Raw genomic sequence first — 12,424 nt, 5'->3', positions numbered from 1 at the left:
CTTTCTTCTCCTTTTAGTTTTTATCTCTTTCGTTAACTCAGTGTTTTAACATAATGAATAATTAAAATATTCAGCTATCAGGTGCGGTATTTATTGGTTCAAAGTGGCTCTGGGAGATAAATGTTTCCCAATAAATCTTGCGGTTTTTCTCCGAACATGACGGAGCAAAAATAACTTATCTTTAAGACAAATTCTTGGAAACTGCTTATTAAATTTTTGGTGATTCGAGCGCGGCGTTTATTCGAAGGCGGCGTTTATTGACCTATGAACATTTTTCTTTCTGCACTGCAAAAAATTGTCTGAGGAAGAGTACGCGCAGTAACCTTCAATCGACTTGCAAACATGCCCGTACATTTATCCTTGATCATCGACTGACTCTCCACACTCAGTTTTCCTCTTTCTTCGATCTCGGAAAGCTTATTGCTTTGCCTAACAGATACTGACCATACATATTCAACGAAGCATGCTTCTGCACAGAGTTGAGGCTATTGCTTACTTTTTTTCTAACTTCGTGTCTAAGGTGAAACAGCGTATGATCCAGATAAATGAATAAAGGGGGCAAATATTTAAAGAAACTGAGGTGCTGCATTGGTGGGAGAGTATCGTCAAAGCGAAAGACGAAGGGCCAACGCTCGAAACATCAGATTTAAAACTCTTAATGGTGACTAATGTACGTTAACAACTCAGGTAATAATACCAAATTACCTTTTAATAACCCTAATACAAAATTCTCAAACCATACACTTTTATTAACTATTCTACATTGAAAAAAAACAGAACGCCAAATTACAGTTATTTATCAAGAGAAAATCCCAACCATCTCGGGATTAATATTTTTTTTTATTTTTCCAAGAAGCGAGAATGGAGTCATTGGTGTGGCGGGAAAGTCAGCTTGGAGGCCAAATTCCAAATATACGCTGTAGAAGAGTTAAATTACTTTGCCAAACAGAAATATTAAGATCGTTGCCTGTTCCAGGCGTTCATCTAGAAATCGGGGCGCGAAAGTAGCGTCAAAGAGGACTGAAAATAAAACGAGGGCTGAAACTGACTCGTCTCCTGTCGTATCTTAATACGCGACCGCGGGATCGCGAAAGACTGGCACTACCTCAACGAAAGGGACTATGGGAAAGAAGAGGAAAGAGAATCTGTCCTTTTCCCCTTCCCATCCTACCCACGCGCTTCAGTTTATAAGTAGAGAGACGACTGATATGAGACAGGGAATGAACAATGTAGCGCGAAAAACAACGCCTCTTTTTTGGTTAAATCTACCGCTACTGCCACATGCACCCGTTTACTAAATAAATGCCTGTAACATGCTGCTGAAACCGTGCAACTTCATTACAAATTGCGCTCAAATTTATAGAGCTAATGGAAATGTACTTCCTAGGATATTTTGTACCCGTGCAATTTGATCAGGTGTCAGCTGTACAAATTAGAAAGAAATTTGTTTGCACTAAATTGCATCTTTTCCCACGTACATCAATATTTATAAAACATTAAACAAAGCATCCAACCATGTTTCCGGACTTTTTGTTTTGTTGGTTTAATTTTCTTTACTTTGAATTGTTTTATTTTTTGTTCTGTTTCGTTCCGTTTTATTTTGCTTTGCTTTTTTTTCTTTCAATATAAAATTTTTGTCTTGCATTCAAAGTAAGATGTAAAATAAACGTTTTACAGTTCCAATTTTAACAAACTGGCTACTGGATCGGCAAAAGATTGGCACGGACCAAAATTATTTAATTAGGCAATTAACATGTGCAACTTCAAAAACGTTAGAACAAAGACGCCACAGAACTTCGAGTCGTGCAATTGCTTTCAAAGGAAGGACTCTGACGAAGGGTTAACGCTCGAAACTATACGGTGGCTTATTAACATCATCAACTCAGTTAATAAAACAAAGTTATTATGTCCTATCCCCACTGACTCAAAACTGCATTTTCTTTAAAAACTTACACCCTTTATTTATTAGCTCTTTGTAGACTAACCTAAATATTATTGATTAGCCTTTCGAAGGCCATTTTCATTTTTGGATTAGCTCAGATCATGTCCTCGACTGTGGTTCGTTTTCACCTCTGCAGACTAATTTCTTCAAAGCCATCCTGGCTCCGTTGCGAATTTCCCTAATCCTCCAGCAGTTAAGACAAGGGTTGAGCATAGATGATACAAAAAGTAACATCAATGATATTTTAACAGCCGCTCTTAAACCTAGTGAGTCTTCAAATGATAACGATAAAATTACACTCACAACAAATGGAAAGTAACACAAGTAGAACAGTGTCAGATGGTAAAAAATAGTCAACACAGATTTCTTGTACTTCGCTACGTTGACGCACGAAAACCTTGGGGCATTCTGCGATGAAAAATTTGCCTGAATTTGTCGTTTGTGGCGACGAATTTTGAACAATACTTTAACATAAGTGATGGTGGTTGTTGTAAAACAGAAAGAGAACTGGCATATCACAAGTGTATTTACAGCAGTGCAGAACGACCCAGGTGTTATTAATTCCAGCGAACGAAACACCCCCAGTAGTATTGGCAGGGAAAGAAGCGCGACGAACAGTTTATAAATGCGACTCAGATTTCCCCAGCGTCTTTGTGTTATGTGCATCCACCTTTCCAAAGCCATAAGTGTCACAGTTGATATGGTAGTAGCCATTAAAATCGTTCCGAAGCCGCCGGCGATTAAGTTAACATAGAGCGCAGCCGCACTCCTCTCTGACGAAGGCACCACTACCTCCTGTTTCTGACTTTTCCGTACAACACCTAGCTCTTTTGCTGCATAAAATGGTTGAAAAATCAGACCACATAGAAAGTACTCAAAGGATAACATACCGAGAAGAAAAAAAGATGGACTTCTCATCGACCGATTTCTCCAAATAGCCAGCAAAACCAGCGCATTTCCTAGCACTGTTAGAGGGAACGTTATCGCGGTAATCACAGCTGAGCCTAAAGATACTGCGTGGAAAAGATCAGTTGCGTTCGCAACTGGAAAATTTCTTGTTTCACAGTAAGATACAGGGCCCATCATGTTCAATGAAAATGTCGTTGGCAATGTTCAATCGCAGCGTAAGATCTGCAGGCCAAAGTAAAACAGTAGATGAATCGTGTTTCATTCGACAGGCAAAACTGATTCCACGAGTTTACTAGCGACTCAAGCCAGTTATTATTCGAACTAAAAAAATGATGCTACTCTCCCTTTGAAAATTAGATTTCACAAAGTACAATAAATTACCTTCCTGTAGATTTAGGTGTTGGAAAATCACTTACAAATCACCTGTCTTCGTCAGTACTCAATGACTCAAAAAAAAAAAACAAAAAAAAAACAAAAAAGAAGCAATGATTGATAGAGTTGATCTTATTCATAATAACCCTTTGACAATTTCTGCCAAATTCTGTTGGTAATACAAGGCGTATCTTGGATGCACTTTAATACCTATGAAATGTGCAAGGAAACAAAAACTTAAACCAAAATGATCATCAAGAGATCTTGTCAAAAAGGAGTACAAGATGAAAGCTTTTCCTCAGTTGCTACGATTCTTTCCATCAGTGTTAACAAAAACCAGAGCCGTAATACTTTGATGCTTCTGAGTCTCGCTTGTAACTTTTTCTATCTCACCTAAGCTTACCGCAAACAAGATTTTCATTTCCTCTCAAATCTCAAGTCTAAAGCGAAAGTAAATTATTCATGCACCACACTCTCACTCATCATTTTTAATTTTCTCCACTCTGCGTGCAGTAAGCGAAATAATCGGTTTGTCTGAAAAGCGAATTGTAAATAAAATCAGAATAAAAATGTAAAACTTTATTGCCTGTCAACTTTGATCACTTAACTCTGAAAATGAAATAATTCTAATAATGCAAAAGTAAACCGGCGTTATCATTTCCTCTTTGCATTTCCACGCTTCCAAAAGAGAAATGATTAAAGGTTTGTCTTCAGTCATTGTATGTACAAACAGAATGCGATAAAAATTCCATACGTTAGCTGGTTATTACTTATTTCTGATCACCTACACATGACAAATTATCACAAATACACCACATGGGGAAATAAATTTATTTTTATTAGATTCTGGAATCCGTCCATTTTTTAAAGTTGTGTTTACAAGTACAAAATTAATGTACTAAATGATGATAAACTGAGGCCTGAAAACGTCAGGCTTTAATGAAGTTCAACATGGCGCATTGTTATACGACGAGGTTCAGTTCGGGAGTCACCTCTTCATGTCCTATTAACACTGATTATTATAAGTTTTTGCATTGCTTAGGGTGCGGTTAAACTTGAAGGATCACCGCATATCGACTGATATGTTAAATTGAATTGAATTAATTTTCAAAACATAGACTCATTTCATTTCCTTGTATATTCCTATTAGTGCGAGTTCTTACAATTTCAGATTTTAATTCACGTTTTCGAGCTTAATCTCGCGGCCATGTCCTATCCTTGGGAACGGTCTTTCATCGAATGGTTATCAAACTTTTCATATCCACATAACACCTTATTGCAAAAAGCGCGACCTGCGTGTCCTAAAAGATTTAGAAACTAACTGAAGCCAATAGTAGCTAAAAACCTCGTTTAAGGGTCCATGATAACGAAGCTGGATAGATTAGTTCCCATTGGTTAGTTACTTCTTCCCAGTTTCTTCTCTTTTCGCATGCTTGTCAAAAAGACTCGAAAAGGGCTTGGACACGGTCCGCATTTTGCCTGGGATCGCCTTTAAGAAACGTGTAAATCCCCGGATGTAATTTCTCTGCACGTGTTAGTACAATGGAGTAATCAGCTTCGGTAACCAGCTGTAGGTCCTGACGTAACTGTCTCTTAGCCGCGTCATTAAGTGGCACTGTACCGAGCGACCTGGAGAATGATTAGAAAAGGTCAAAGGTAACGGTTCACATAACAAGACCTAGGAAAGTTTCTGGTTATTTTAGCTGAGCTATTGAAAACTTGGGAGATACGGAATTTTCTAATAGACGGAGTTTTACACAGTTTTGACACTATTCCAAATGCCTGAACTGAACTCATTTGGTGGGTCCTTCTCAAACAAACTTCGTTGAGAATTTTCTGCTCGCAGTTAAAGGGATTTTCTGTTCCATTTTTCTCAGAAACTGACATTGATGCCATAACATCGAGTTTTGCGGGAGATTGATTTGCGCCAAAGCTTATCTTTAACTGAATGAAGACAGGGCTACAACTTTCCGTCGTTCACATGTCGTGAGGCTGCGAAGTTATTGGATCAAAGAGGCCATACTTACGATTGTGTTTCCACGTATTTGATGAGAGCGAGGGCTTTTCGGTCGAGAAGGCGTAAGAAGTTGTCAATGAATCCTTCACGAACACCACAGACGTATGGAAGAATTTGGATCTGGAAGGAAAGACAAAACACGATCATGGAAATATGAATCGTGCAACATGTGCACAAAATGAGCAACCAGTAGTGATAGTGTGTTCATCAAATCTTTTTACAAATTTTGTGGAAAGGGGCTCTTGTTGTCATCAAGGCTTGTCTCGGTTTCCGCAGCGTAAAGCGACAAAGAGTTTTACGAATATTCATGGTTATGGTTCAAATCAGATTAAAATTCAGGCTTCCGTTAAGTTGTGGAGATTTGGTGGCCTTAAGATTAGCGCGCTGGACTCCAAGCCGAGAGGTCTGGGTTCGAGATCAGGCCGGGTCCTCAACTCGCTGTCCCTCCCCACCCAGGAGTATATGGGTACCGGTGAACTTCCATCTGACATCCCATTAAGAGGAGAGTAGTAATACTATAAGTCGTTTCATACCACGACAAGCGGGATGAACTCCAGCTGACTCAACTCTGCCGATGAATTCCAGAAATTCTCATAAATCTTCACGGGCCAAACACGCTCCATGGTGTTTTTCTGTCGAAGCCTAACAAGTTCACCACCCAAGTATAATACAAGAATAGGTGTTCTCAATACACAGAATACTTACATCATGCATAAATGTTTGTACTAAGAGGCCGATTTCTTCCGAGTAATGAAGCAAACCCCTACAAGAAGGAGATGAAAAATGTAAACTTAACTACTTAGTAGATGGACAAATCCAGTCATTCCTCAATCAAGAAACATCCTTTTAAAACAGCTATCTCACTTAAGGTTTTCAAATTACTTCACTCCAAAATTTCTTCAATTGTAAATTTATTGAAAAATGGCCAAGGAAGTAAGTAAGTAATGTATGTAATGACGGATTTCTTTAGCGCCATATCTATTAGCTAATGGCGCTTTAAGATACTTTGCGGGGGGGACTTTGGTAAGACTGAAATGAGCATGTTTGCAGATTTCCCCAATTTTTGGATCAAGGCCAGACCACAACACCGGTAGCTACGTTCCCAACTCTTTGCGAGAACTGTGTAGGTTCCCCTGCTAACCAGAATAGTGAAGATGCAGGAGACGGCCCTTACGGTTTATCGTCCTTGTCAGACAAGACTAGAATGTCTAACCGTGTGCAGATGTAGCAAAGGCCGCGCATTCTCCTCAGATATGTTAAGACCCTGAGTGTTGATCCGGTCTGAGGCTTGAACACGCGACCTCTCGCACAGCAGTCCGGCTCTCTAAAACATGAACTACCAAGTGATTGACAAGTAAGAAATACAACAAACTTCTCTATGGCAACCTACTGTAAATTCTATTACGGCACTTACAGTTCCGGGAAAACAGGCGTATCCTCTGCTTCTTCTGACAAAAGTGCTAACTCGATGTCAATAAACTCTCTACGAATCACGATGTGTTCGTTAAAGGGGCAAGTCTGTTTGACCTCCCCGGTATCCATGTCAACAAGAGTACTTGGCAGACTACTGGTGATTATGCCTTTAACTGGAAGACTAAACGACTCTTTGGAACTCTGAGGCACAGAAAGAAAAATTGTGAATTCACTTTAACATAGAACAAATTACTGACAGTGGTTTGTCCTTTACGTTCAGTAATACGCGTATATATTGTGTTAAATGAAAAAATTAAGTTACCAAGGCTATATTCTAGGTAGAAAACATTTATTTGAATAATGGCCTCTGGTGCTTTCATTTAGGGAAAAAAAAAATTGAATTTATCATTAACTGATCATCATTTGTTTGGCACAATGAACTTCACCACAAGGCTTTAAATGTATATGAGAGTGATCTTTGCAGTAATAAACACTACTCAAGCAGTAGTGAAAATAAGGCCTGAAAAGAATTCAGGCCTGTGCCAGCAGGATTTGAACACATGACCTCTGCAATACCACTGCAGTACTCTACCAACTGAGCCAACAAGCCAACTGGGAGTTGGTGAAGTGATGAAACAATGACTTGCACCATCCTCTCATTTAATCAAATGCAAAACTAAAAGCATTCAAGACTTTGTCATTCCCATTTTCCCATGCTTGAAACATTTGATTTAATTTGCTTTGAGCCCTCATCAGTCAATGAAAATGTAAACCTTAGTTTGTTCTAATTAGTTATTGAGATTACTTTAGTTTTGGTTTTTTTGACACTCAATTGAGAATATAGATACTGGCATTTCTAATGAGACAAATATGAATATGGCTGTCAGTTAAATGTTTTAGTAGAAGATTTTATGTAAAATTTCCTTCACATTTGCCAGCAGTACAAACATACTGTCATAACAAGTACCTTTAACAAGCCTTGAACAAATAAGTCAGAGTCATAAAAGTCACTGCTGTCATTAGCCAATGTATCCACTGCATACCGCGACCGTTTACGCTCTTCAGGAGAAAGCATCAATGCCAAAGTGTTAACCATCTGTAATGAAACAATTAAGGGAAATCAAACAATACATTTGGTTTAAAAATATGGATGGGATCTCTCACTCTTTATCTGCATTCTGTTGAGAATGTTTAACACCCAGTAGTGATTCACATGTACATGTAACATCTTCCTATAATATCCATAAATTATCCTGCAAACAAGTAATGAGAATGCTCAAATTTATCAGGCAGAAGTTGTTAATACCTAAATCAAACACCAACTTCTCATGAGTAATTTACGAGGAAGTGTGCCGCAGCAAGAAGGGAGAATTAACAATCAGATCTCTGGAGATAAAGGGTTTGCTTCAATTTCTGATCATTGACTATTCCTCATGAAAGGATATTCAGACAACCAAGCTCCACTTAAATACCTGCTACAGAAATAATTATAAAGATAAATTTCTTAAGGTTTCAAATCAGTTGCTTACCAAGTTGACCTTATCCAAGGCTTTCCCTACAACAAGAGTACTTCCAAATGTTTGCAAGTGAGATGTGATGACTCTGCCAAAACAAAACACACAAGTACAGTTAAAAAAGGATTCACAATTATAACATTGTTGCTTGTACTTCAGAACACAGCAAAAGCTGCAAAAAACTCCATTCCTCTTGAGAAAGATCCAAACTAATTTCTTGGCTGGTGCTGATCAAGTTGTCCAGTCAAAGCTACATGTATTTTTCCTTGGACACAACCCATTCTTGGCTGGATAAATATCCATTACTGCACATCTTAATAACCCCCCCTCCCCTCTCTAATAAAACAAGTACATCAGTCAAGCTCTTTTTTCTATACCCAGCTTCAAACTGAAACCTGGGAAAAAAATTATATAGCTGTATTTAAATCATGAACCTAGCTTGGAATTAAATTGTTCTTTACATGCTTAAACAACTGAACAAAATGTTTGCCAATCTGGACAAAACCTATATTTCGACAGACATTGTTGGTTGACTAGCCATTATTTTGAGTCCTGGAACAAGAATCATCATTGCCAACTTCCTGATTTAAGCTGCAAGTACAAGTTTTCCAGTCAGAAAAAAAGGTAAAAAAAAAAAAGCTCCACAAAAGTAAAAAATTCCCAAAAATCATCCAAGTAAAGGCTTCAGTATGATAAAGCACAAAGAAAAAGCGAAAGCGTGCATAAAGATAACAGGGGAGCCAGTTTTCTTCTTTATTTCAAGCACAACAGGCAAAGGAATCCCTTTTCTTGTTGAATTTTCAAGAATTTTAACCCTTTAACTCCCCAGGATCTGATTGTTAATTCTCCTCTCTAGCTGCTACACATTTCCTTTTAAATTAGTTGCAAGAATTTGGTGTGGGATCAAGATAACAACTTCTACCTGATACATTTGAGTATTCTCACTACCTGTTTGCTGGATAATGTATGGATATTGCAGGGAGAAGTTACATGTGAATCACTTCTGGGAGTTAAAGGGTTAAGCAATATTAGTTAGCAATAATGTGGTAATAAAAGCCACAAATTTTACCCAATGATGCCTAAAAGAGGGGGTGTCTGTATTCTACAGGCTAAAAAAGTAACTGACAATAAAAAGACAAACAAAACAAGAAGTAATGATTATGCACCTTCTTAAGAAGTGGTCATCCAAGCTGCTTGCTTGTCCTGGGCCAAAGGAGGTCTCGCTTAACTAAATGAGAAAGCAAAATTATAACTTTATGTAAAATAATAGAGCAAAATCCCTCACACACCAGGGCATGAAATTAATTTTTTTTTTTTGATAGTCATTTGGCTCCTAAATTTTTCAAAGTGGTAGCCAATTCGAAAAAAATTGGTCGCCATTTTTAAAGACAAACAAAACCATTTTTTTACGCTGTCAGCGTCCTAGATAGAACCTCCAAAAGGAAGTTAGGAAAAAGATCTTTTACGTGCCACAAAGGATGGATGATATACAACATTTAAGCTTACCTAAATCCAAGATGGCATCTAGTCATCAATCGAGATGCATGTGCCGCATTTTGTTTTATTTTTGAAAATCTTTTTAACTCACTATATCTCTAGGTAAGGTTATGATGAAGCATTCTAGTCACCAATTTGGTGACTAATTTTCAGGATTTGGTCGCCAAAGAGAAAAGTTTAGTCCCATTAGTGCCTCTATTAGGTGCAATTTCACACCCTGCATACAGCAGATGGTATAATGATAGTCAAGAAATTGTTATAGAAACCTTACTACATGTACATGTAAGTGTATTTTACTAAAAGAAAAGACAAACATGCCCAATTTTTATTTTCTCCATCCACTATTCACATATACAATTTTCATATATTCACAGTCATTTATTCATCATTTTACAGGTTTATATGGAACCAACATCATGACCAGCTTCCAGTTGGCTTGTTAGCTCAGTTGGTAGAGCACTGCACTGGTATCACAGTGGTCATGGGTTCAAATCCCATACAGGCCTGAATTTTTTTCAGGCCTTATTTTCCCTACTGCTCAAGTAGTGTTCATTACTGCAAAGATTGCTTTCATATACAGAAAATCCTCACATTATGTTTACAGGTTGTTATGAATAGATTGCATACTCACTGGAATAGAATCAGGGATACCTGCTGTTTTCAGACTTGCGATAGTCTGGATAAAGCGAGGAAGATATTTGCTGAATGCTGACAGGGAAGATGTCAAGTTCTGTAAAATACAAGGAATTTAATTAGGAAATCAGAAGCATATAACCTTGAGACATATGCTGGTAGACCTCTGATGAAATAAAATATATTTCAAATGGGACTAGTGAACATTTGGCAGGGTTGAAGCTGAGAAGCTAGTCTGCTGTTTGAAATTGAAAGTGAGTCAGCTCAAGGCATTCAAAATCCAACCGAGTTATAAGTGTATAACCTCAGAAGTACCAAATGTGGTTTACTAAGCAATCATCAGCCAAAAATTCAGGACGCAAAGATGGCCACTTTTTTGTCAGGTGATTATTGCAGGCAGCTGAACTTCATGACAACCCTGATTTGAAATGAATTGTTTTATAGCAAGGCACAACAACTAATTCAATGACATTTAGCACAATATTATGTTTATTATTATACTTTTAAGGACAAGTTTTTGATTCAACTGCATTGCCTCTAGCAACCAACTTCAAAACTTAACTAATACTGAAGATCTGACAACAGTAAAGTACCATTACCTTGGCTTGTAAGACTCTCAACTTTGCAATAAGAATCTTTACACGTTCTTCTACTAACTCCAATAATGGCAAGTAATTCTGGAATTCTGATAATGGGATGATGAAAGAAAGTGCAGAAATGTTGATGCCATACTTGTCACAGCCTGAGAATATAAATGAATGACACACAATGCCATAATCCTTCACCACATATAGTTTTGTGTCCACCACATTTTCAGGTGCATCTCGTAAGAGTTCTCCATGGAGAGTTCGGCCGACCACATACTTCACACTTTTTTCCTGTTCAAAAAGGAAACCTTGTTAAAATGTAACTCTGAGTACCCACACCAAGCAACTAACACCATTTACAACACTTACCATAGCTGTAACCCTTCCAGTCTCAGGGGTGAAAAAATTATCAAGTGGGGGGGTATTATTGAATTTTACAACAATGTATCAGAACTTAACCCTTTCACTCACTCAAGTGACCCATAATAAATTTCTTCTTCCATAGTATCGACAAAATTTTTAACAGATAAGTGAGGAGAATAAAGAAAAAACTCAGTTGGGGATTATTATTTGATCCAACACTAAACTCTTAGAGCTAGTATTATAAGAGATGTCCGATGAGATCTTGGAAGTACAGGGTTAACTCCCAGGATTTATATCAATTATCCTAGCATTAATTCATGCAGCAAACAGGTACGAAAGACATTCGAACTGATCGGCTTGAGAAAGAAATCCTAGTGAAACACACACTTCTCTGCAAGACTTTTAAGGAAAAATGCAATCGTAAAATCGAATCACTAATGTCTAATTTTACCTGAGACTCCGTGTCTCCATTTCCTCTCCACACATGTTGAAGTCTTGGCCCCAAAACATTATCCCAACAAGACAATACTACAGCAACAAATGGTCCGCTCTCTTTAAGTACGGACATGTGACTTGGGGAGAGATTCGAAAACCGGAAGATGTCATCGGCAGGGGTAGTCCAAAAACTGGAACTGTCGTCGTCACTGAAAACCTCTTCCAGTTTTGATATACCAGCCATACTTTACACAAATAGCAGCTTTAGTAGAGCTAGATAGAATTTGCAATCATCCTTTCAACATTTCACTTTCACGAACAAAGAAGGGCATCTTGGTAATCACTACCGCCATTTTAAAAATCAGCTGGTTCCCAGTTTGCACTCGCACCCAGTTCGCACGATCCTCGGGAAGTCCTCGGGAGCACGATTCAATTTCCGATTCACCGATGTTGTCTTCGTGATGAAGGCCTTGTGCTGTACCCAATACATTTGCGAAGAAGCCTAATGTTTTCAGATCTTTTCACGTCTGGAAAGTAATCGTGTAAACGAAACTAACAGATGTGATACTATCATATACTTTTTACCTAAGGATTTTAAAGAAGAAAATTGGACTGGCTTGACAAGCGCGGTTTATTACTGTGGCAAAGCGCGTGCACTTAGTCTTTGCACTTGGAACAAATATTTTAGCAGGTGCTGGGTACGATCATCATGTGAGCCAGTTGGAGTTTTTAGTTGAAAACT

At 38.1% G+C, this 12,424-nt stretch overlaps 2 protein-coding genes across 5 annotated transcripts; both read right to left on the bottom strand.

Annotated features, from left to right (window-relative positions):
* Nucleotides 1-1,563: 1,563 nt before the first annotated feature.
* Nucleotides 1,564-3,621, bottom strand: LOC149037777 (uncharacterized). The gene has a single exon (XM_089187407.1). The coding sequence runs from the start codon at nucleotides 3,026-3,028 to the stop codon at nucleotides 2,042-2,044; it is 987 nt and encodes a 328-aa protein (XP_089043533.1). The 5' UTR covers nucleotides 3,029-3,621; the 3' UTR covers nucleotides 1,564-2,041.
* Nucleotides 3,622-4,040: 419 nt separating this feature from the next.
* LOC113673368 (guanine nucleotide exchange factor C9orf72 homolog) lies at nucleotides 4,041-12,067 on the bottom strand. 4 transcript variants are annotated; one of them, XR_016181093.1, is made up of 10 exons: nucleotides 11,699-12,059; nucleotides 10,897-11,175; nucleotides 10,296-10,394; nucleotides 9,334-9,395; nucleotides 8,183-8,255; nucleotides 7,621-7,749; nucleotides 6,655-6,854; nucleotides 5,774-6,003; nucleotides 5,251-5,360; nucleotides 4,041-4,852 (listed from the first exon to the last, which is right to left on the bottom strand). XR_016181093.1 is itself a non-coding variant. In XM_089187385.1 (10 exons), the coding sequence occupies exons 1-10, from the start codon at nucleotides 11,924-11,926 to the stop codon at nucleotides 4,660-4,662; spliced, it is 1,431 nt and encodes a 476-aa protein (XP_089043511.1). In that variant the 5' UTR covers nucleotides 11,927-12,067; the 3' UTR covers nucleotides 4,041-4,659. The 4 variants fall into 4 exon arrangements, 3 of the variants coding, with proteins under 3 accessions (XP_089043511.1, XP_089043510.1, XP_089043512.1); XM_089187385.1 differs by having other exon boundaries at nucleotides 5,946-6,003; nucleotides 11,699-12,067; XM_089187384.1 differs by having other exon boundaries at nucleotides 5,774-5,882.
* Between the last annotated feature and the right edge of the window lie 357 nt (nucleotides 12,068-12,424).

Source organism: Pocillopora damicornis, chromosome 11 (assembly GCF_964200805.1).
Source record: "Pocillopora damicornis chromosome 11, jaPocDami1.2, whole genome shotgun sequence".
Lineage (NCBI taxonomy): Eukaryota > Metazoa > Cnidaria > Anthozoa > Scleractinia > Pocilloporidae > Pocillopora > Pocillopora damicornis.
The sequence above is the reverse complement of the archived record's forward strand: the minus strand, read 5'-3'. Positions and strand labels throughout refer to the sequence as shown.